Below are 21,297 nucleotides of genomic sequence, written 5' to 3' on the forward strand. Positions count from 1 at the left end.
GAATGTATTTAAGAATTTCCCAACTTGTGGAAGTATTGCCTTTGAATATTTTTAAAGTCAATAGATTCTCAATAATCAAGATGTGTCAGAGTCTTGGAGCACTACACCACAGAAACAGGCCATTGGCCCATTTAGTCCATGTCAATCTCATTTTCTGTCTCGTCCCAACTACCTGCACCCAGACCATAGCCCTCCAAACCCCACCATTCATGTATCTATCCAGACCTCTCAAATGTTATAGTCGAATTCACATCTACCACATCTGTTGGAGGCACATTCCACATGCACCATCGTCTGAAGATGTTCCCCCTAAGATTCCCCTTAAATATTACCCCTTTTGCCCTAAACTTATGATCTGTAGTTCTGGTCTTGCTCTGAATCAGGGGAAAAAGCCTCCATGTATTTAACTTACCTATCAATTTTGTATGTCTCTACATGATCTACCCTCATTCTCCTGTCCTCTGTGAAATAAAGTCCTAGCCTATTAAACCTTTCTCTATAACTCTTTGAGTACCGCAACTATAAATGTTCTCAGCATTCTTTCAAGCTTATTGATATACTTCCTGCAGGTAAGTGACCAGAACTGCACAAAATACTATAAATCTGTACAACTTCAAGTATACTTAGTACTCTGATTTATGAATGCCAGTGTGCCAAAAGCCATCTACGATCCAATCTACCTGTGAAGCTACTTTCAAAGGATTATGAATCTGTATTCCCAGGTCCCTTTGTTGTACCACACATCTTAGTGCCCTACCATTTACTGTATAAATACTACCCTGGTGCAACACCTTGTCCTTGTCCGTATTAAATTTTGTCTGTCATTTTTCAACTTATTTTTCTAGCTGATCCAGATCCTACTGCAATCCTTGATTGCCTTCCTCACCATCCAGTGTGCCTTCAATTCTGGTGTCATCTGCAGATTTGCTGGTCCTTTTTATCCCATTTTCATCTAAATTCTTAATATTTAAAAAAAAATTTACCCAACACCAATCTGTTAAGGTCTGCATTCAAAGAGACAACTATCTACCACAAGTCAATGCTGAATTCATTTTACTCCATCTTGAATGCCAATTGACTTAACTGTAAAACAGAGAGAAGTACAGCACAGTACAATGCAGACCTTCTGGCCCATGATGATGTGTCGATCCTCAATCTCATCCTTTCATTCCACATGTCCCTTCATTTTTCTTACACTCATCTAAGAGGCCTTTAAATGTTCCTAATGCATCTACCTCTAACATCATCAGTGAAAGCACATGCAACGACCACATTCTTTGTAAAAAAAAAAATTAATGAAAATAACTACCTTGGACATTCACCCCCATGCTTTCTTCCAAATACCTTAAAGTTATGATCCCTTGTGGTAGCCATTTCTACCCTGCAAAAGTGTGTCTGGCTGCCAACTCTATCTGCACCTCTTATCGTCTTATACAGCTCTATTATGTCACCTCTCACCCTCCTTCACTCTAAAGAGAAAAGCACTAGTTTGCTCAACCTATCCTCATAAGTCATTCTCTATAGTCCATGCAGCATCCTGGTAAATCTTCTCTGCACCCCTTCTAAAGCTTCTGCATCTTTCCTATAATGAGGTGACCCAGACTAAACACAGTATTCCAAGTGTGGTCTAACCAGAGTTTTATAGAGTTGCAATATTACCTTGCGGCTCTTGAACTTGATCCTCCAACTGATTAAGGCCAATCCACCATACATCTTAGCCCCCTATCCCCTTGTGTGGCAACTTTGAGGGATCTATGGATGTGGAGCCCAAGATCTCACTGTTCCTTCATAATGCTAAGAATCTGCCAGTAACTTTGCACTCTACCCTCAGGTTCAACCTTCCAAAGTATATCATTTCACAAATTTCTGAATTGAACTCCACCTGCCACTTCTCAGCCTAGCTCTGGATCCCATCAATGTTCCCTTGCAACAAACTACACTATTCTGCACTATCCAGAACAACATCAACCTTTATGTCATTGGCATGTTAAGCTTAGAGCACCTTTAAACACTGGTACCAAAAAATAGTTTGCAATTTGCATTGCAACTTTGAAGGATCTATGGACATGGACCCTAAGGTCCCTCTGTTCGTCCACATTGTTAAGAATCCTACCATTAACCCTGAATCCTTTAAGTTCAAATTTCAGAGTGAACCACTTGGCACGTTTCCTGATTGAACTCCATCTGCCACTTCTCAGCTTAGTTCTGTATCTTATCAATCCATGACAACCTCCTGCACTGGCTCCAGCCAGCAACCTTTGTGTCATTTCTAAACATACAATCCTATACTTCTTTTTCCTCATCCGTCAGTTATAGACATCATGAGGAGCAGGGGTCCCAGAACAGATCTCTAGAATACCACTAGTCCCCGACCTCTGGGCATCTACTGCACCCTTTGTTTTTAGTGGACAAGCAATTCTAAATCCAAGCAGCCAAATATCCCGAGATCTTGTGCCTCCTGATTTTCTGATTGAGCCTACCATTGGGTACCTTGTCAAATAACCATATTACAATTACAAAACGGAAACAGGCCTTCTCAGCCCTTCTGGTCCGTGCCAAGCTCTTACTCTCACCTAGTCTCACTGACCCGCACTCAGCCCATAACCCCCCATTCCCTTCCTGTCCATATACCAATCCAATTTTACTTTAACTGACAATACCGAACCTGCCTCTACCACTTCTACTGGAAGCTCGTTCCACACAGCTACCACTCTCTGAGTAAAGAAATTCCCCCTCGTGTTACCCCTAAACTTTTGCCCCCCTAACTCTCAACTCATGCCCTCGTGTTTGAATCTCCCCTAATCTCAATGGAAAAAGCCTATCCACGTCAACTCGATCTATCCCCCTCATAATTTTAAATACCGCTATCGAGATCCCCTCAACCTTCTACACTCCAAAGAATAAAGACCTAACTTGTTCAACCTTTCCCTGTAACTTACATGCCGAAACCCAGGTAACATTGTAGTAAATCTTCTCTGTACTCTCTCTATTTTGTTAACATCTTTCCTATAATTTGGTGACCCCAGAACTGTACACAATACTCCAAATTTGGCCTTACCAATGCCTTGTACAATTTTAACATTACATCTGTTACGAACCCCGTAACTGGGTCACTTACCAGCAAAGATAGAGAAGCCCGTTGAAGTCTGATGGTACTATTTTTAAAAGTCTTTATTTGTAAAGGGGCACAAAAATAAGATTAATGCAGACATTCAGATAAAATACGTCGTCAATACTCAATCTAAAAACGCGGGTATAATAATAATCATCAATTAAGCAATAGCTCTATCGTTTGTCTAGGGGATATTGCATTGTCTGATGGAAAGATAAAAGTCACTGTCCTTTCAAGCTGCAGCTATTTGGGTTTAAGAGAGATGGTTTTAAACTTGCCCGGGACTTTTATGAGGCCAATCCGTTGCGTCGGGGGAGTGGGTTCCCCGTTGTTAGTTCCAAGTTGTTTTCCGTGGTACCAGCCACCAGCCCCCAGGCAAGGGAACTGAACGCACGTGGCTTCCTTCAAATGGCTTTCCGCTATTACGGGATCGCTAGCGTTTCTTCTGGTGCGTCTGAAAGGGGAGGTTCCCCCAGACCCTCTTTGATACTTCCTCACGGGGTCTCAGATGTCAATCAGGTTGGGATGATGCAATCCCTCTCTCAACCAGCCCACTTTGCCCGAGGGCTTGCACGTAGCATAGTCCCCAATCCACAAACGTGGTCTCCAGGAGACAATGGCCAGGTCTCTCTCTCTCTCATTTCCTGGGTCCTCTGACACAACCCAATAATACTCTTGCGATTCTCTCAAAGGAGGGGGCTCCCCCCGCACCCTTCGGCCCCAGAGCTGTGGTGCATTCATAACACATCCCAACTCCTATACTCAGTGCTCTGATTTATAAAGGCTAGCATACCAAAAGCTTTCTTCACCACCCTACCCACAATAGATTCCACCTTCAGGGAGCTATGCACCATTATTCCTAGATCACTCTGTTCTACTGCATTCTTCAATGCCCTACCATTTGCCATGTATGTCCTATTTGGATTATTTCTCCCAGAATGTAGCACCTCACACTTATCAGCATTAAACTCCATCTGCCATCGTTCAGCCCACTCTTCTAACTGGCCTAAATCTCTCTGCAAGCTCTGAAAACCTACTTCATTATCCACAACGCCATCTACCTTATTATCACCTGCATACTTACTAATCCAATTTACCACCCCATCATCTAGATCATTACTATATATGACAAACAACATTGGACCTAGTACAGATCCCTGAGGCATACCACTAGTTACCGGCCTCCAACCTGACAAACAGTTATCCACCACTACTCTCTGGCATCTCCCATCCAGTCACTGTTGAATTCATTTCACTACTTCAATAGCAGTACCCAGGATTGAACCTTCCTAACTAACCTTCCGTGCGGAACCTTGTCAAAGGCCTTACTGAGGTCCATATAGACAACATCCACTGCTTTACCCTCATCAACTTTCCTAGTAACCTCTTCAAAAAATTCATAAGATTTGTCAAACATGACCTTCCACGTACAAATCCATATTGACTGTTCCTAATCAGATCCTGTCTATCCAGATAATTATATATACCATTTCTAAGAATACTTTCTATTAATTTACCCACCACTGAAGTCAAACTGACTAGCGTATAATTGCTAGGTTTACTCTTAGAACCCTTTTAAACAACGGAACAACATGAGCAATACGCCAATCCTCCGGCACCATCCCGGTTTCTAATGACATATGAAATATTTCTGTCAGAGCCACTGCTATTTCCACACTAACTTCCCTCAAGGTCCTAGGGAATATCCTGTCAGGACCTGGAGATTTATCCACTTTTATATTCCTTAAAAGCGCTAGTACTTCCTCCTCTTTGTCATAGTTTCCATAACTTCCCTACTTGTTTCCCTTACCTTACACAATTCAATATCCTTCTGCTTAGTGAATAACGAAGAAAAGAAATTGTTCAAAATCTCCCCCATCTCTTTCGGCTCCACACATAGCTGTCCACTCTTGATTCTCTAAGGGACCAATTTTATCCCTCACTATCCTTTTGCTATTAATATAACTGTAGAAACTCTTTGGATTTATTTTCATTTTACTTGCCAAAGCAACCACGTATCTTATTTTAGCTTTTCTAATTTCTTTCTTAAGATACTTCTTACATTCTTTATATTCCTCCAGCACCCCATTTACTCCATGCTGCCTATATTTATTGTAGATATCTCTCTTTTTCCTAACCAAGTTTCCAATATCTCTTGAAAACCACGGCTCGCTCTTTACTTTCAACCTAACAAAAACATAAAGATTCTGTACCCTCAAAATTTCACCTTTAAATGACCTCCATTTCTTTATTACATCCTTCCCATAAAACAAATTGTCCCAATCCACTCCTTCTAAATCCTTTCGCATCTCCTCAAAGTTAGCCTTTCTCCAATCAAAAATCTCAAACCTGGGTCCAGTCCTATCCTTCTCCATAATTATATTGAAACTAATGGCATTGTGATCACTGGACCCTAAGTGCTCCCCAACGCATACCTCCGTCACCTAACCTATTTCATTCCCTAACAGAGGATCCAACACTGCCCCTTCTCTAGTCGGTACCTCTATGTATTGCTGCAAAAAAACTATCCTGCACGCATCTTACAACTCCAAACCATCCACCCCTTTTACTGTATGGGCTTCCCAGTCTATGTGTGGAAAATTAAAATCTCCCACAATCATAACCCTGTGCTTACTACAAATATCTGCTATCTCCTTGCAAATTTGCTCCTCCAATTCTCGCTCCCCATTAGGTGGTCTATAATACACCCCTGTAAGTGTTAATACACCTTTCTCATTCCTCAACTCCATCCAAACAGCCTCCCTAGATGAGCCCTCTAATCTATCCTGCCAGAGCACCGCTGTAATATTTTCTCTGACAAGCAATGCAATACTTCCCCCTCTTATCCCTCCGATTCTATCGCACCTGAAGCAACAAAATCCAGGAATATTTAGTTGTCAATCATACCCCTCCTGCAACCATGTTTCCCTAATAGCTACAGCATCATATTTCCAGGTATCAATCCATGTTCTAAGCTCATCCACCTTTCTTACAGTGCTCCTAGCATTAAAATAAATGCATTTAACAAATTCTCCACCTCTTTCTCTCTGTTTATCTCTAACAATACAAACAACTTTACTGTCTTTTTCTTCCTTCTCCCATACATCTGTTCCTACACTCTTGTTCCCCTCGTATCTAGTTTAAATCCACTGAATCCTCTCTCGCAAACCTATCTGCAAGAATATTTGTCCCCCTCCAGTTCAGATGTAAACCGTTCTGCTAGAACAGGTACCACCTGCCCTGGAAAACTGCCCAATTATCTATAAATTTGAAGCCCTCCCTCCTGCACCATGCCTTCAGCCATGTGTTGATCTGCACTATCTTACTATTTCTAAACCCACCTGCATGTGGCACTGGTAGCAATCCTGAGATTGCTATCCTGGAGGTCCTGTCATTTAACTTGGCGCCTAGCTCCCTAAACTCATCTTCCTCACTCTTCCTACCTACGTCATTGGTCCCTACGTGGACCACGATATCCGGCTGCTCACCCTCCCCCTTGAGAATACTGAGAACTCGATCCGAGATATCGCGGACCCTGGCACCAGGGAGGCAAAACACCATCCGGGATTCTCGATTTCTTCTACAGAACCTCCTATTTTCCCTATCACTACTGCTCTCCGCTTTTCCCTCCTTCCCTCCTGAGCTGAGGGTCCAGTCTCAGTGCCAGAGACACAACCACTGCAACTTGTCCCTGGTAGGTCGTCTCCACCAACAGTATCCAAAATGGTTTACTTAGTGTTGATGGGAACGGCCACAGGGGTGCTCTGCTCTTCCTGTCTATTTCCCTTCCCTCTCCCAGCTACCTGTCTCCTGACGCCTAGGGGTGACTATCTCCCTGAAACTCCTGTCTATTTCTACCTCTGCCTCCCAAATGATCCAAAGTTCATCCAGCTCCAGTTCCCTAACACGGTTTGTCAGGAGCTGCAGCTGGATGCACCTTTTGCAGGTATAGTCATCAGGGACAACTGTGCTCGCTCTGACTTCCCACATACTGCAAACGGAGCACTCGACTGCCCTAACTGCTGCCTCCATTACCTACTCCTAAACTAATTAGCTTAATTAAAGGAGCTTACCCAGCCTTACCTCACCTGGAGTGAAGCTCGTCCTCGGCCTCTGCTCACTTTTTAATTCCCCCGCTGATCTTAGAGGCCAACTTTCACGCGCTTGCGCAGTTGTGCCCCGTTCAAACCTCGCCTGTGCCTGTTCTTGCCGAAGCCTGATTGAGCCAAAGCCAGCCCACTCTGCCTCAGTCCACTCCGACGATGGCCGCTGTATATGGCGCTCTTTCTTCTAAACCTTTGGTGCGCTACGTCACGCATCTGCACAGTCTTGGCTCTTTGCCCTGATTAGTTTAAAAAAAGGCTTCTCTCCGAGCTTTTTTTTTTACCTCTTCCCTCTCCGCCTCTTGCTTCGATTTACTAAAATTCATATACACAACTTCCATTGCTCTGCCTTTATTAATTTGTTCTGTCAGTTCCTGAAAGACTTCCATTAGGTTTGTGTGTCATTCCCTGCCCCTCATAAAGCCATGTTGACTATAACTAATCAGATGATACTTCTCCTAATGCTCATAAATGGTCTCTAAGAATTCACTCCAATCATTTGCCCACCATTAATGCAAGACTTGCTGGTCTGTAATTCCCAGGGTTATCACTATGACCTTTCTTGAGCAAAGGATCATTTCTCATCCTTCAATCCTGTTTCTCCACCACTGTGACCAATGGGTGAGGATGCAAACATCACCCAAGGCACACACACTTCCCTTATTTTGTGTAGTAACCTGGAATAAACCTGGGAATTTATTCTCTCAAATTTGCTTCAAGATGGCAAGTGCCTCTTATGTAATCTGGATATGGTCCATGACATCACTGTTCTTTTGACTCATCTCTCTAAACTCTGTGTCTGTCTTCTGAATAAATACAGAACCAAAAGATTCATTCAGTTTATCTATAGGAGTCCTTGCGGTTCTCTTTTCACCTTGTCTGTTAGAGCAACCTCATATCCTCTTATACCCCTCCCTTAAGTGTTCTTTTGTATTTCTTATGCTCTTCAAGCACCTCATTTGACCTTAACTGCCAATAACTAATATGCACCACCTCTTTTTTAACCGGGGCCTCAATATCTTGTCAAATCAAGGTTCTCTAAAACAGTTAGCCTTGACTTTTAACAAGAACATACAGAATCTGTACTCTCAATATTTTACTTTTGAAGGCTTCCCACTTTCAAACATTCCTTTGCTGGAAAACAACCTATCCCAATTCACACCTGTCAGATCTCTTGTGATGCCATCAAAATTGTCCTTTCTCCAATTTAGAATCTCAACTCGAGGACCAAAATCAGAATCAGGTTTATTATCACCGGCATGTGATGTGAAACTTGTTAACTTAGCAGCAGCAGTTCAATGTAATTCATAATATAGAAGAGAAAAAAATATAAAAATAATAAGTAAATCAATTGCAGTATGTGTATATTAAATAGATTTTAAAAACGTGCAAAAAACAGAAATACTGTACATTAAAAAAGGTGAGGTGGTGTCCAAGGGTTCAATGTCCATTTAGGAATCGGATGTCAGAGGGGCAGAAATTGTTCCTGAATTGCTGAAAACTATCGTTCTCGATAATTATCTTGAAACTAATGGAATAATGATCACTAGATCCAAAGTTTTCCACTACACCCACTTCTCTTACTTTCCTGTCTCATTCCTTAAGAGGAGATCCTGTATCATGTCCTCTCTAGATGGGACTTATATATATTAATTAAGGAAACTTTCCTGAACACATTTGACAAACTTTATCCCATCCAGTCCTTTTACAATATGGGAGTCCCAGTTGATAAGTGGAAAGTTAAAATAAACTATTATCACTTTTTTATTTTTCTTGCAACTGTCTGCTGGCTCTGTAAAAATTTGCTCCTCTAAATCCCATTGACTATTGGGAGGTCTATAATATACACCCAACAAACGTGGTCATTCCTTTCCTATTCCTCTGTTTCACTCATATTGCCTCAGCAGACAGGTCTGCCACTATGTCCTCTCTGGTCACTGTATGACGTTTAATCCTGATGAGTCATGCCAACTCTCCATTAGTACTTCCCCTATCTTCGCTGAAACAACCGAAACTGAGAACATTGAGCTGCCAGTCTTGCCCTCCCGCAACCAAGTCTCATATCCATGCTCTAATTGTCCAGAGCCATCAAACATTCACCTACCTTACCTACAATACTCCTTGTATTAAAATATACACAATTCAGAACATTAGTTCCACCATGCTTAGCCTTTAGGTATTTGTCTTTGCATGTAGGTTTAACATCTTTCCCTATAGCCATCCCACTTCCTGATTTGCACTTCTTGCCACTCTAGTTTAAACCACCTGGAGCAGCATTGGCAGTTTTGAGGTTAAAATCAGATTTAGGCCATGATCATAATAAATGGCAAAGTAGACTCGAGTAGCTAAAAGGCTGTTCTTTGCTTTCAGTTTATATATTCATCTCCCAAGGCTTAAATATTTGTTCCCTGCAAATCTTGCAATGCACATTTAGGTTAGGATCTTCTTCAGTCTTATATGTGGAGCCACTTGTATTAGTTAAATTTGCTACACTGAAACACTTCAAATCATGGCAACTTTGGTATAGATACTTCAGAAATAACTTCCTTAATGCAAGAAATCTGAGGGTAATTTGAACATTGCTTTGCTAGTATATCCTTAGTTTAGCTGTAGGCCCATGTATTTTTCACAATGTACTACTTGTGTTTGTAATATTTGATTTTATGTGGTAAAATATTAGTTGCAAGCAAATGTGATATTCTAGTGTGTTAAGATTTTAATATTTTTAAGTAGTTTCCAGTTTAGTGTTGTATTTTTTCGAAGCATTCATTTTTAATTCAGTGAAATTAATGTATTTAATCTCTTGACTTGAGACACAGGTATTCCTGTTTACTTACAATGCAAAATAGTTGATGTGGAATGCGGTTAAATCTGTTGAGCTGTTGCTTTGTTACGTTTAATCATAGTCTTTTACTGAGAAAATTGACTTACGATGGTGACTCTGAACTTTCACATTTTAGGAAATGGCCTGAAAATGCTAATGAAAAGAGCCTTCAAATTCAAGGATTCACTGCTCATGAAAATGATCAGGAATATTTCCCAACATGAAGGCCAAACCAAAGACTTATTCATAGTAGGTATCATAAGGTTAGGCTCCTGTGTGTAACTGGCAGGAGTACATCTGGTTGAGTGGATGATTCTTGATTAGCTATTGAATAATTGATTTTATATTAAGTCCTGTTGCCTCTTTCCAGTTATATTTTCAAATGGTCTTTTTTGCTTCCATAATGCTGTTGATTTACATCCATTTACAGATTTACAGGCAAGTTCATGAGACTTCTTATTTTTGTTTGCCAGCTAATTTCTATTGAGCCAGATGAAACTAGGTGACTGAATCCTATGGCTCATCTCTTCTCATAATTTGTATCTGCTCATTCAACTGGGAACATTTTAAACAAGTGGAAAGTCAGATTCTCATGTGTCCAGTCCCTTGTGCAGCAATTAAACATATTCTTAGTTCTTTATTTTTGTAATTTATTTTTTATTGAAGTTTATCATCAAGCAAACATTTCCATAATATATTCTTATTTCTATTGGTCTTCTACTTTAGCCACTATTTAATCCAACACATCTGGCCTTTTGTTCCAACGCTGAACTCAGTTGTTCAGCATACCTGACTTCCTGATCCCTCACTATACTCACCATTGAACCTTGCAGATATGACCTCCTGCTCGGCCATGCATTTAACGTTTAATTCAGCATATTTGATATTGGTATACCACTACATTCAGCATTGAATGCATCAGCAGACTGTTTTACTGCACACTTTGAAGAACCTTGTATTGACTTATAATTAAGCTGAACCATTATTTTGTTAATTTTTAAAAGTTAGCATGCTCTGTTTGCAAACTATTGGATCAGGATACAGTATAATAAGATATGTGTATGGAGCTTGTTATAAATATCCACCAAATTTTTGGATTTTGAAAATCAAAGTAATTCAATAGTTATTAAAAGAAATAGCTGAAAAATGCTTCCTGTGGAAAAAATTAGACCAGACTATCTCTAATTTAGTGGTGAAGTACTTTGTACCAATTTGTTTTTAGCTGATTTTGATGAGGGCGTGGAATTAATAACTACTTTTCTAATGTCTTTTCTTGGGTTGGGATTTGTTTAGATAGATAGATACTTTATCGATATCAAAGGAAATTGCAGTGTCACATTAGCATCACAAGTGCACATGTGTATGAATATACAAATGTTAGAAGAGAAGTAAGAAAGTACAGGTAGCCGCCGAGTTACCAACGTCCGACTTATGGAAAACTTGTATTTACGAACCGAGGAAGAAGAATACCGTCCGCCATTTTAAGTTGGATTGTGATGCCATCCGCCATTTTAAGTGGTTACCGTTGACACTGTGTTAAGTGTGTAACTTTGTATTTGGCTTAAATTTTTCTTAGCAAGATTCACCCTGACCCTGCCCCCACCCCCCCATTCTGGTCGGCTGGTGGCGCAGTGAGATCAGTGCTGGGCTCGAGAACGGAGGTTTCCGAGTTCGATCCAGTGACAGACCGCTCCCATGCCGGGTTGATATTGATCCAGTGACTCCCATACCATCCGTGCCGGGTTGATGTCGAGCTTGCAACTCAACCTCGGTAAAAAAAAAACACTACCACCTCCAGTTTAAATTCCCACGCAGTATTGAGGAGGATTAAATATCCAAACCCAGCACAGCCCCCACTTGTCCCATTTAACCTCATTCAGTGTGCTGGACTTTCGAAGCCGGGGAATTCAGTGCCGTGGTCCTTAGGACCCAGCGGACCTCAGGACCCAGCGGAAGTCGGGACCTGCTGCCCACCCTGTTTCTGTTCCACTGATGAGAAGTGATCGCCATTGAAAATTAAGTGGAAATAATAAAGCGTTTGGAAAGAGGTGAAACGCCATCGGTCATTGGAAAAGCATTAGGCTACAGTCGGTCTACGATCTGAACGATTTTAAAGGATAAAGTGAGAATAATGGAGCATGTCAAAGGCCCTACCCCAATGAAAGCTACAATTATTACAAAGCAACGCAGTGGTTTAATTATTGGAATACATACGTTTCTTAAATGTTTTATATGCATAGGAAGGTAAAATATATACTATATACTAAGACAAACGTTTGACAAACTGATGCTAAATAATACCGGATGTACTTGTTCCGACTGACATACAAATCCCACTTAAAGACGGACTTAGGAACGGAACTCGTACGTAAACCAGGGACTGCCTGTGTAAAAGAAAAAGTTATTCAAACAGTCCAACAGGAGAGGGTCATACTTAACCTGATTATAGGTTGACTCATTATAGAGCCTAATGAGTCAACCTATAATAGAGTAAGAATGACCTCATATAGCGCTCTTTGGAGCAGCACAGTTGTCTTAGTCTATTACTAAAAGTGCTCCTCTGTTCAGCCAAGGTGGTATGCAGAGGGTGAGAAACATTGTTCAGATTTGCCAAGATTTTCCATAGGTCTTTTGTTTTACCATGTCCTTCAGTATGTTCAGTTGACAGTGTCCTATGACAGTGCCAGCCTTTCTAATCAGTTTATTAAGCCTGTTGGCATCACATGTGTTGATGCCATTGCCCCAGCACACCACAGTATAGAAGATTGTACTGGTGACAACAGACTGGTAGAACATGTGAAGGAGAGGCCTACATACTCCAAAGGACGACAATCTTCTCAGAAAGTAGAGGTGACTCTGGCCCTTTTTGTGTACAGCCTCTTTGTTGGTGCTTCACTTAAGTTTGTCATTCAGATGCACCCCCAGGTACTTGAAGGTCCTCACTACATCGACATCCTCACCATCAGTAGTAACAGGAAACAGTACAAGCTTGGTCTGCCTAAAGCCCATCACCATCATCTCCTTTGTCAAATGGTGCAAGCTGAGTCGTCTGCAGCTCAACATCAGTGAGACCAAGTCTGTCACTGGGGTTCTGTATTTTGCCTCACATCCTCCCTATAACACCCAATTATTAGTGAGTCATCAGAGAATTGCTGAAGATGACATGACTCAGTGTTGTACCTAAGTCTGAGATATACCAGATAAACAGGAAGGGAGCCAGTGCAGTCCCCTGGGGATCCCAGTGCTGCTTATAGCCATGTCATAGGTTTTTTTGATATTAGTAGAGATGTTGGGAATTCCATACTGAGAATAGATGTTCCAGCATTTTCACCTCCAGTCTTCATCATGGAATCAATTGCTGATAGAATGTTATCCAGCAACTCTTACTTCTAAACAGCCCAGTATTGTTTTTCTTTAAAACAAATCTGTTAGCCTGTTGATCCATTTCCTGTACAATACTAAAGCATAACACACTAAGGAGCAGAAATACATCGGATTCCTTTTTTAAAATGGTGCATTGTTTAGAAATTAATGACGCATTTAAAAATTTTTATTCTCGGCTGTATTCCTCTGAATCTCTGAATGACAATATCTCTGTTGATCAATTTTTACAGAATCTGAATATCCCCTCACTTTCATCTGATTTCAAAGTCAAACTCAATGCGCCTATGTCATTAGAAGAAATATCTACTGCAATTTCTGCACTGTCTTCAGGGAAATCTCCTGGACCTGATGGGTTCCCTGTAGAATTTTATAAATCATTCTCTTCTCTTCTTTCTCCTCGGTTACTTTCAGTATTATCTGACTCGTTTAATTACGGCAAATTGCCACCCTCTTTCAGTGAGGCATCTATTATTCTTCTTTTAAAAAAGGGCAAAGACCCAGCAGAGTGTTCCTCGTATAGGCCAATCTCTCTGCTCAATGTTGATGTAAAGATCTTAGCTAAAGTTTTGGCTCATAGATTAGAAACCGTCATTCCCTCCATTATCTCTGATGACCAAACAGGCTTTATTAAAAACCGTCTCCCTTTTTTTAACATTCGGCGTTTATTTAATATCTTATACTCGCCTCCAACTGGGATTCCTGAATGTGTTATTTCCCTCGATGCGGAGAAAGCATTTGATCGTATAGAGCGGAACTACCTTTTTGCAGTTTTAGAAAAATTTGACCTTGGCCAAAGTTTCATCTCTTGGATCCAATTGCTGTACCTGTGTCCTACTGCTTCTGTTTTAACTAATTTTCAGAAATCCCAAGTATTTAATCTCAAACGTGGCACCCGTCAGGGATGCCCCTTAAGTCCCTTTCTCTTTGATTTGGCTATGGAACCTCTGGCGATAGCATTTTGAAACTGCCCTGAATTGACTGGGATTTGGAGAGGGGGTGTTGAGCATAAAGTTTCTCTCTATGCTGATGACTTATTACTCTTTCTCTCAAATCCGTCTACATCCTTACCTCTAATGTTTTCACTTCTTGACCAGTTTAGCCAGATCTCTGGCTATAAACTTAACTTACATAAGAGTGAACTTCTCCCAATTAATAAAGAAGCACAAGAGCTAACATTTCGTGATCTCCCTTTTAAAGTAGTCCATAATCAATTTACTTATCTTGGAATTACAGTCACAAGGAAGTTTAAAGATCTCTTTCGTGAAAACTTTGCCAATCTTTCATATGCTATAAAACAGAGTCTGGTACAATGGTCACCTCTATCTATGTCTTTGGTAGGTCGTATTAATGTTGTTAAAATGTATGTTCTCCCCAAATTTTTATACCTATTTCAATCTATCCCAATTTTTATTCCTAAATCTTTTTTTGATTCCTTAGACTCTATTATTTTGTCATATCTGTGGCAGAATAAGCGCTCTAGAATTAATAAAATCCATCTCCAAAAATCTAAAAAAGAGGGTGGCATGGCTTTACCTAACTTTTGTTTATATTATTGGGCAGCTAATATACGTTGTTCTACCTTTTGGTCTTTCTTCCATGGCCAACCCGAGTGCCCTAACTGGGTGGCGATGGAGCTGAGCTCCACTAAAGAATTATCTATCTCTGCACTTCTTGGCTCTGCACTCCCTAGTAGTCTGCCCAGATCAATAGCTAATCCTCTTGTTAGACACACTTTGCGTATATGGGCTCAGATCAGGAAATGCTATGGTTTCCAGGGGTTTTCCGTTTCCAGCCCTGTTGCTCATAATCACCTTTTTTTACCTACTACATACGATTCAGCATTCCAGGTTTGGTATAGGAAGGGCATTAGACATTTTGAAGATCTTTTCATTGATAATCGCTTTGCTTCTTTTCAGCAGCTTTCTGTTAAGTTCAATCTGCCCAATGCTCATTTTTTCAGTTATCTCCAAATCCGACACTTTATTGCTCCTTAGTTCCTAACTTTCCTGAAATGCCTGCGAAAAATGCTATGGACCTATTTCTTTCCATGAATCCACTAGGTAAAGGCTTAATATCAATCATCCGAGATAAACTAGCAGCCTTACGACGGGCCCCCATGGATAAAATCAAAATGGCCTGGGAGCAGGATTTAAATATCTCCTTATCTGAGGAGAGCTGGGATTCAGTTCTCAAATCGGTTAACTCAACCTCTCTTTGTGCTCGCCACTGCCTTTTACAGTTTAAGATTGTTCATAGAGCCCATATGTCTAAATCTAAACTATCTCGATTCTACCCTAGCGTTAGTCCGCTCTGTGATAAATGCAAGAGGGGTGTGGCCTCTCTCATCCATATGTACTGGTTCTGTCCTAGCTTGGAGAAATTCTGGAAAGATGTCTTCACTACGTTATCGTGTATTCTGAATCAGCACCTAGAACCAAACCCCTTAATTGCTCTGTTCGGTTTTTGGGGCGAGACAGATTTATGTCTGGGTCCGACCAAATGCCAAATATTATCCTTTGCCTCTCTCCTGGCTAGACGCTTGATCCTCCTCAGATGGAGAGATGTTGCCCCGCCCACTCATGCTCAATGGCTTAATGACATCATGGCCTGCTTGGACCTCGAAAAAATTAATTATTCAGTTCTCAATTCAGTTCTAAAGTTCCATAAGGTCTGGGGACCTTTTATCGAGTACTTTCATAACCTTCCTCTTGACTAGGGTTTTTTTCTTTTCGGTCCCTTGCTTTCAGCTCCTTTTTTTTCTGGTAGAAGGCGTTACTATCCTCTGTTGCTGAGTGTATTCACAGTCTGGGAGTTTGGCTGTCCTGACTTATACTCTCTATATTGTGTTGTGGTTGGTCTGGAGTTGTTGTTGTTTTTTCTTGTGTTGTGGGGCTTGGGGAGGACACTAAGCTTACTTGTCTTTAATTTAAGTGCTTTTTTTTTTGTTAAATTCGCTTCCTTTGTAGCATATTGTTATTGTATGCTTAATTTTGCACTGTTTTAATGTTCCTCATTGGGATTTGGGGTTTTTAATTTGTAAAATGTTTTGAAAAACTAATAAAAATAAATGGTGCATTGGCCTGATAGTATGGTATTCCATGTGTAAACTGCATCCTGAAAAATGAAATGACTGACTCCTGTTTTTTAAATTAATTTCCTAAATCATGCTTGTTGACCCATTGTATTATTTTTCCATTATTTTCTGCAAGGTATTAGCTGTTTTAGTCATGAATATTCATACATTTTACTTGTTTATCCTTGAATTAATTCATTTTATAGAAGTCAAAGTTACATGACTATTTCATTGTTTCGGGTTATTAATACCAATAGCAATAGATCAGGTTGTAGCTCTTTTATTTAGATTTTCTGAATTTAAATTAACAAGGCTGTTGCAATAATTTGCATTTAGTTGCTTGCACTAAGCCAAACTGAAGTATAGAAACATAGAAAATAGGTGCAGGAGTAGGCCATTCGACCCTTCAAGCCTGCACCGCCATTCAGTATGATCATGGCTGATCATCCAACTCAGAACCCTGTACCTGCTTCCTCTCCATACCCCCGATCCCTTTAGCCACAAGAACTTCCTCTTAAATATAGCCAATGAACCGGCCTCAACTGTTTCTTGTGGCAGAGAATTCCACAGATTCACCACTCTCTGTGTGAAGAAGTTTCTCCTCATCTCGGTCCTAAAAGGCTTCCCCTTTAGCCTTAAACTGTGACCCCTCATTCTGGACCTCACCAGCATTGGAAACAATCTTCCTGCATCTTGCCTGTCCAATCCCTTTGGAATGTCATACGTTTCAATAAGTTCCCCCCTCAATCTTCTAAATTCCAGTGAGTATAAGCCTAGTCGATCCAGTCTTTCTTCATATGAAAGTTCTGCCATCCCAGGAATCAATCTGCTGAACCTTCTCTGTACTCCCTCTATGGCAAGAATGTCTTTCCTCAGATTAGGGGACCAAAACTGCACACAATATTCTAGGTGTGGTCTCATCAAGGCCTTGTACAACTGCAGTAGAACCTCCCTGCTGCTGTACTCAAATCCTTTTGCTATGAATGCCAACATACCATTTGCCTTTTTCACCGCCTGCTGTACCTGCATGCCCACCTTCAATGACTGGTGTACAATGACACCCAGGTCTCATTGCATCTCCCCTTTTCCTAATCGGCTACTGTTCAGATAATAATCTGTTTTCCTGTTCTTGCAACCAAAGTGGATAACCTCACATTTATCCACATTAAATTGCATCTGCCATGAATTTGCCCACTCACCTGACCTATCCAAGTCACCCTGCATCCTCCTCACAGCTAACACCGCTGCCCAGCTTCGTGTCATCCACAAACCTGGAGATGCTGCATTTAATTCTCTCGTCTAAATCATTAATATATATTGTAAACAGCTGGGGTTACAGCACTGAGCCTTGCGGTACCCCACTAGTCACTGCCCGCCATTCTGAAAAGGTCCCATTTACTCCCACTCTTTGCTTCCTGCCTGCCAACCAATTATCTATCCTCATCAATACCATACCCCCAATACCGTGTGCTTTAAGTTTGCGCACTAATCTCCTGTGTGGGACCTTGTCAAAAGTATAGACTGCACTCTCCACCTGGTGTTCTATTGAAGTCAATAGAATCATGTGTGAGGAGGGAATATGACAGGTGGCTGGTGTGCTTGTGACTAAAGACAAATTTCTGTTCTTAAAATTTGCTACACAGTTGCTCATTGAAGTCACAATTAGTTTTTTTTAAGCATGTGCTTTTTATAATTTGGTGTGTTGGTGTGGCATATGCTCTAATTGGTCCAAATTTTGTGAGAAAAGTAATGATTTTTTTAATAATATCCTTCATTATTATTGTGCACATTAGCTATCAAATTCAGGAGTTCAAAATACATTTTGAATTACTGATAAATGGCATGCTCAGTCACTGAAGTACTTTTAAGAATGTATATATTGTTTGTCCATTGAACGTGAAACAGTTAACTCTGGTATTTAAAATGATCATTTCGACATTTTGTCATTTGTCAGTGCAGCACGAAACAGCTCCCATAACTGAGAGATGTGATGCTTTTGATCAGCTACTATTGCAGATCTTATACATGACCAAATCTAAAATTGCCTTTTCCTGGGTAGGTTCCAAAACTTATTCAAATAAATTATTCTTGATGCACTCACAAAGCCCTGTTTCACTAATAGCTTCAAATCAAGTATTATTTTCATTAACTGGAAATTAAAGATATTGATAAAGGATACAGATAAAAAACACAAAATAAACATCCAAAAGATAAATTTTACTAGAAATGATTAATGGTAACCTTAAGCCTGAATCAGTTTGAATTTATGATGGATCACAAGAATAAATGTTGTTATAATGAAAAGATTTTAACAAATCTAATTTATAAATTATAATGGTTTATTTTTAGGAACTTGAGTATCAAGGTGTAATATATGATCATCTACGGGTCACCAAAGTATATGTAATGCCCTGATTAAGAACATGTTTTATTATATTACTACTGTTATACTGTTAAGTCTTTTAGTTTCTGCAGCTTTTCTGTAAAATGCAGTGTGTTCTGTTAATTAAGCTTCGCAGTCCAGTATTGGTTTCTGTTAAGATGAGGAGTCATTTGCTTAGTTTAGGAATGTTGTATCAGCCAATTCCCCCTAGCCCATTTCCCTCCAACCTATCACTTCCTAGTTCTCTACTTTGTCCCTCCCCCCACTTCTTATCCCCCCCCTCGACCATCCCATGTTACTTCATTCCTGATGAAGGGTTTCGGCCCGAAATGTCGTCACTACCTCCTCCCATAGATCCTGTCTGGCCTGCTGAGTTCTGCCAGCATTTTGTGTTTTTATTTATTTCCAGCATCTGCAGATTCACTTGTGTTGCCTTTGAACTATGGCTTATGTCTTTTACACAGGACGTGGGTCCAGCGTCATAATTAAAGTGAAGCACCAGACTATCCAGCAATGAGCTCCAATGTTTTAGTGCACCTTTAGATTGGTGTAACTGTAATGGGTCCTCCTCCTATTAATTGCTTGTTGAAGTTGAAATATCTGTCAATATACTTCCATTTTAAGTTTCTGCCAGTGTAAGTTCTGTTACTTCCTGTAACTTTGCATTGGGCAGTATTTATACAGGTTTCATCATAATTAAATTTCCTACAAGTTTTAACTCTGTGTTTTGAAATTAAGCAGGATTCCCAATTAAATTTTTGTTTTAAAAATGGCCTTGGATCATTGAATAAAAATAATATATAATATGTGTATCTTCGTGTTTTAGGACTATGTTGGGGATCTAGCAGCTCAGATCAATAGCAATGAAAGTGAAGAATTTGTTATTGAATCTCTTGGAACCTTGGCTAATTTGACACTTTCAAGTCTTGACTGGGAGCTTGTGCTGAAAGAATATAACTTGGTTCCTTTTCTCAAGGACAAACTGAAACCAGGTTTGTGAAAGTGGTGGATATGATGTGAAGGATAATCCAAATATGATTGTAAAGTTTAGTTGTGGTTTAAAAAACTGAAAAACTGAATTTTGATATTGTGTGAATTATAATTCAACCTTAAAAAGCAGCAAAGTGGCTTATTAACAATTTACTTCATTGATAACACAAATAATCACAGCCATATTACCTCTTGGCCACTTGACCAAGTCATTTCCAAGATTTGCCACAGCCTGACTTACTTCCCAACATTGTTTTCTATTTGCTTTTTCCATCTGCTACACTTTTCAGCTCCTACATTAATCTGCTGACAATAAATATACTTTGTCTTAATTAGCTCTGATTCCTCTGTTGGTTATTTTCTTGTCCTTGCTTATGTGGCTAAATAGGGACAGGTTTCAGGTGTACATTCAAAACACTGGTCTACCTCTCCTTGATTTATTTCTTTCTTCACTTCTCAGTTTACAGGATCAACTTCTCTAATTAAATGTTACACATTTTGCCATACTTACTTACTTACGTACATACTTGCAATAAGCACCGCTTCTGCTATTAATGCAGCTGCATTAAGCTGAACAGATTTATAAACCTCAGCAATCTCTTGAGTTGGAGGTGAACATTTAATTCAGTAGTGGACTGTATATCTTCAATCAACAACCTATACTTATGTCATCTTCTACTGCCTTGGGCTCAGTTCATCTAATCCTGTAATCCTTGCCCATCGGTCATCAACTACCTCAAATATGGTAATTAATGTTCTACTCGAATTCTCCACCTGCTGTGACCTTCAGTTTAGCATCTTGCTATCTATATTCAATCTCACATCAAGAATCAGTAGCACATATTCTTGTGCTTGTTGACCTGCAGCTGAGACAGAATCATTCTGAAAGGAGATGTAGGAAAGGTTAAAGGGTAAAAACCTATCTCTGCTGACCTTAAATTTATGTCCTCAATTAATAAGCCATTGTCACTCTATGTAAAAGGGTGCTGGCTGACTGTAGGAATAGAGCTATTTGAAAATCAAAACTTTATACCCAGGCACAAAAGTAATTCTTTTAATCACTATGATACTAAAGGACATTATAACTTTTTCAGCAAATTAAAATAAATTCTTACATTATATTCTGAATTCAGGCCATTAAACTTAAAGCAGTTTTCTTTTAAATAGTTTTCAGTTCAATTTGATTAAAAAAAATTAGTGTTTTTTTGTTGAAAAATAATTCACTGTGATTGTGTGTAATTTGCAATAGTCTTAATCTCAAAGTTTACTGAAACATGCAGTTAATGCTCAGAAAAGCAATAGGTTTTTGTTTCATTTTATGCAGCCCTGCTGCTGTGCTACAAGATGTTCTTGATCTTTTTCATACTGTGGTCCAACATTTAAATGATACCATACAGTAAAATAGAATGCCTCCAGTCTAATTTAATC

General features: G+C 39.9%; 1 protein-coding gene across 2 annotated transcripts in view; it reads left to right on the forward strand.

The window, feature by feature from the left end:
• Window positions 1-21,297, forward strand: part of kifap3a (kinesin-associated protein 3a) — a 204,243-nt gene that overhangs the window by 103,955 nt on the left and 78,991 nt on the right. For both annotated transcript variants that reach the window (XM_059984450.1, XM_059984451.1), the window contains 2 exons: window positions 10,176-10,288; window positions 19,706-19,871. In XM_059984450.1, the coding sequence (XP_059840433.1) occupies window positions 10,176-10,288; window positions 19,706-19,871 (279 nt within the window). The remainder of the gene's footprint in view (window positions 1-10,175; window positions 10,289-19,705; window positions 19,872-21,297) is intronic.

Source organism: Hypanus sabinus, chromosome 11 (genome assembly GCF_030144855.1).
Source record: "Hypanus sabinus isolate sHypSab1 chromosome 11, sHypSab1.hap1, whole genome shotgun sequence".
Lineage (NCBI taxonomy): Eukaryota > Metazoa > Chordata > Chondrichthyes > Myliobatiformes > Dasyatidae > Hypanus > Hypanus sabinus.